Raw genomic sequence first — 2,999 nt, 5'->3', positions numbered from 1 at the left:
ACTATCTTATGCAGTTCGTAAAAAAAACTTTGAACCGTCAAGAACTCTCAGTCATCGTCCAGCATGACATCACTGCATTTAGAGTTCAGATAGATGCATGAAGCACCAGAGAACCGGCCATTAGGGTGCTGTTGTCGGGCACGGCCCTGTACCCTGGAAATCCCCCGTCTGAGAAACTGAAAAGAATTTTTTCGTATTTATCTATTTCCGTGTTTCCTTTTCTTCGGTTTGTTTTAAAGGCCAAAACTCTGTAAATACCAATACTGCTTCCTACTAGGCTACTAGCATTCTCCCATTGAATGGGCCGAACACCATCCCCGTTGAAAAAAAAACAAAAAACAAAAACACTAAACTTGACATTGCCGAGTGCTGAAGTTGCGATGAAATAATAGTAATCATTTCTCCATAAGGATTGCTTATTTGCGTGGTACAAAAACATTCACACAATTTCATAGCGGATACACCATAATGCAACTTTAGTCGCAGCTTAAGCTATTCTTCTCCCCTCAACATCACACCGAGAGGAAGAAAAGGGAAAAAAATAAAATCACAGATAAATAGACACAGCGACTGCATGCGTCACGAGGGGACTGCGTAGAGATCGTGGAGGGAGGGAAAGAACACGATTCTTAGACCGGCTTCTCCTCCTCATCTGACACCGCGCCTCTCTCAAACACCCGGACACACATTAGGAACTACCTCGAATTGCCGTGAGCCGTAACAAAATATAATCTCCTGTTGCAGTTCAGGAGTAGTTCACCAAGGAGCGGTACGTGGCTCCGGCCTTCCAGCCGGCGGGGATGACGTTGTTGGCGACGAGCGCCTTGCCGGAGTCGGAGGTGAGCCGGATCGAGAAGGGCGCCTTCAGCGCCTTGCCGGTGTTGGAGTTGTAGCGCCACAGCGCGCCCCAATTCTGCACCATCGGGGTCCAAGTGCCGCACCCGGCTTCCATGAGGTCGACGGCGCTGAGGTCGCCATCGCCGTCCTCGAACTCGATCAGCACCTCGAAGTAGAAGGGGTTGGAGCCTTGGTCCACCCGGAAGGCGATGTTCACGCCGCTGTACTTGCACGGCACCCTGCCACGAGTGGTAACTATGAGCTCCGTACCTAACGGAAATTCTGAACTTCTCAGCAGGTAGCAGGCACATACCTCTTGTACTGGACCTGGAGGATTCCGGCAGCGCGAAGCCTGTCGGCCATGCCGGGCTTCGCCATGGCGCCCATGGAGGTGCCGCTCATGTCGAAGTGAGCTGCCTCGGCGAGGCAGACCCCACCGGGGCACTCGTCGGTGATGACCACGGTCGCCGGCTGACCGGAGCACGCCGTGTTGCTGTTGCATTTAACCTGCGTTACGCGCGCCACATGAAAGCATTCAGTTAGCACCAGCGCCGACCATCTTGCACCATCAATGGAGCTACCATGCTATTGGATCACAGGAGCTAGGCCATGCGTTGTGTGACCACACGAACTCAGGCAATGTGTGTACTAAACTACTAGCGTGTTATGCCGAGTTGCTGACCTCGTAGCAGGCGCCGCATCCTTTTCCTCCCTTGAACAGAGACGGGCTCCCGGCGGCGATCATCGACGAGAAGGGACGCTGCCCGACGGCGGTCTGGTAGCCGCACGCGCCGCCTGCACGTACAAATTTGGCCAGTCCATGTTAACCCGCCGTGCAATGTAGACTGTAGACTACGGAGTACACGTTAACCGACAGACAACAGAATTAGCAATCGCACTAACCGTCACTGCCGTCGCCGTTGGGCGCGCCGTAGTACGTCGCGCCGGCAGACAACCAACCGCCGGAGCCGTAGGCATCGCCGCGTGCATCGGACGCCGAGGGGGTAGCGGTGTGGTTGCTACGGGCCCTGACTCCCGGCTTGTGCGTCGGCCGCCTGTGCTTGTTTGGCTTGGCGAGCTTGCGGGTGCAAGCAATGGGGCTCGCTAGAAGCGCGAGCACGACCAGTGCGCCGAACAGCAAGGTGTAAGACGATTTCACCATTGCCACTGCTGCAAGCTTCTTGCCTGCTGCGTCTTCTGAGCAAAGCACTGGTAGGTCGATCGGAAGAGGCTGTGAGCTAGGTGATGAGCTCAGCTCGAGTGTTTTGCTTGGTGAGTTGCAGGAGTGGCCACGAGTAGGGTATTTATAGGCACTCTGTTGGGGACGGAGACGTACGTGGGAAACAAAATTGGGGATCGTGCCGGCCAAATTATTGCGGAGAACGTGACGAGTTGGTGTTAGCGGAGAAAAGATCGGCAAATAATGCTGCGAGATAAAATAATGCAAAATGCACGTACAATTGGACAATGCCTTTTGAATATGTGTACGATTGGAAAAAACATGTTGCATTGAGAAATCTGAATCTGAAGGCTTGTACTTGTGAGCGAAACTTCCACTGGTACAACTGAACTGGAGATCCTTATTGTATGAGTTGCACTCTTACTCCTTACTGTTCAGATCTCCAAGCAGTGAATTTATCGGCGAGGGACTCATAATCTTTAAACTGATGAATAAAGCATGAGCTAATGGCGGCTGGTGAAGTGTTAAATCACAATAAAGCAACGAGCTAGCCGCAGTGGGTCAGAGCGTGATTTGAGGAGCAATTTGACGAAAGGTGATCAAGTGATTATTATTGCTATTTAACACGCCAAGCTGAAGCAGGCCAATCCTTGAATGATGGAGGTGTCTCGCGTCCTCGGGTGCCCGGGATTTGCAAAAACAGATGAAGTCTTCCGCGCACTCATCACCCGTTCGTTCGTTCGTTCGTTAGTTAGTTAGTTAGTTAGGATCACGCAGATTAATTTAGAATCGATGGCCATCTCATCCTGATCGGTTGCTTTGCTCCGTTCCTTTTCCCGAAGATGATATGCACGGTTGGCTCGTTCATGATTCTGTCGTCCTGCTTCAATCAGAATACTCTCTTTACCACCGAAGCTCTACTGTCACGCACGAGGGAGGAGCGATGCGTCGGCCAAAACGAACCGACCATTCTTCTGCCAGC

At 52.1% G+C, this 2,999-nt stretch overlaps 1 protein-coding gene across 1 annotated transcript; it reads right to left on the bottom strand.

Annotated features, from left to right (window-relative positions):
- Nucleotides 1–375: 375 nt before the first annotated feature.
- On the bottom strand, nucleotides 376–2,108 carry LOC117844941 (expansin-B11). Its single transcript, XM_034725796.2, has 4 exons — nucleotides 1,741–2,108; nucleotides 1,520–1,632; nucleotides 1,151–1,344; nucleotides 376–1,076 (listed from the first exon to the last, which is right to left on the bottom strand). Exons 1-4 carry the CDS (start codon nucleotides 1,997–1,999, stop codon nucleotides 746–748), a joined length of 897 nt encoding a protein of 298 aa, XP_034581687.1. The 5' UTR covers nucleotides 2,000–2,108; the 3' UTR covers nucleotides 376–745.
- Between the last annotated feature and the right edge of the window lie 891 nt (nucleotides 2,109–2,999).

The sequence above is a fragment of the Setaria viridis genome, chromosome 1, assembly GCF_005286985.2.
Source record: "Setaria viridis chromosome 1, Setaria_viridis_v4.0, whole genome shotgun sequence".
Classification (NCBI taxonomy): domain Eukaryota; kingdom Viridiplantae; phylum Streptophyta; class Magnoliopsida; order Poales; family Poaceae; genus Setaria; species Setaria viridis.
Note: the sequence above shows the minus strand (reverse complement) of the source record. Positions and strands in the feature narration are given on the sequence as shown.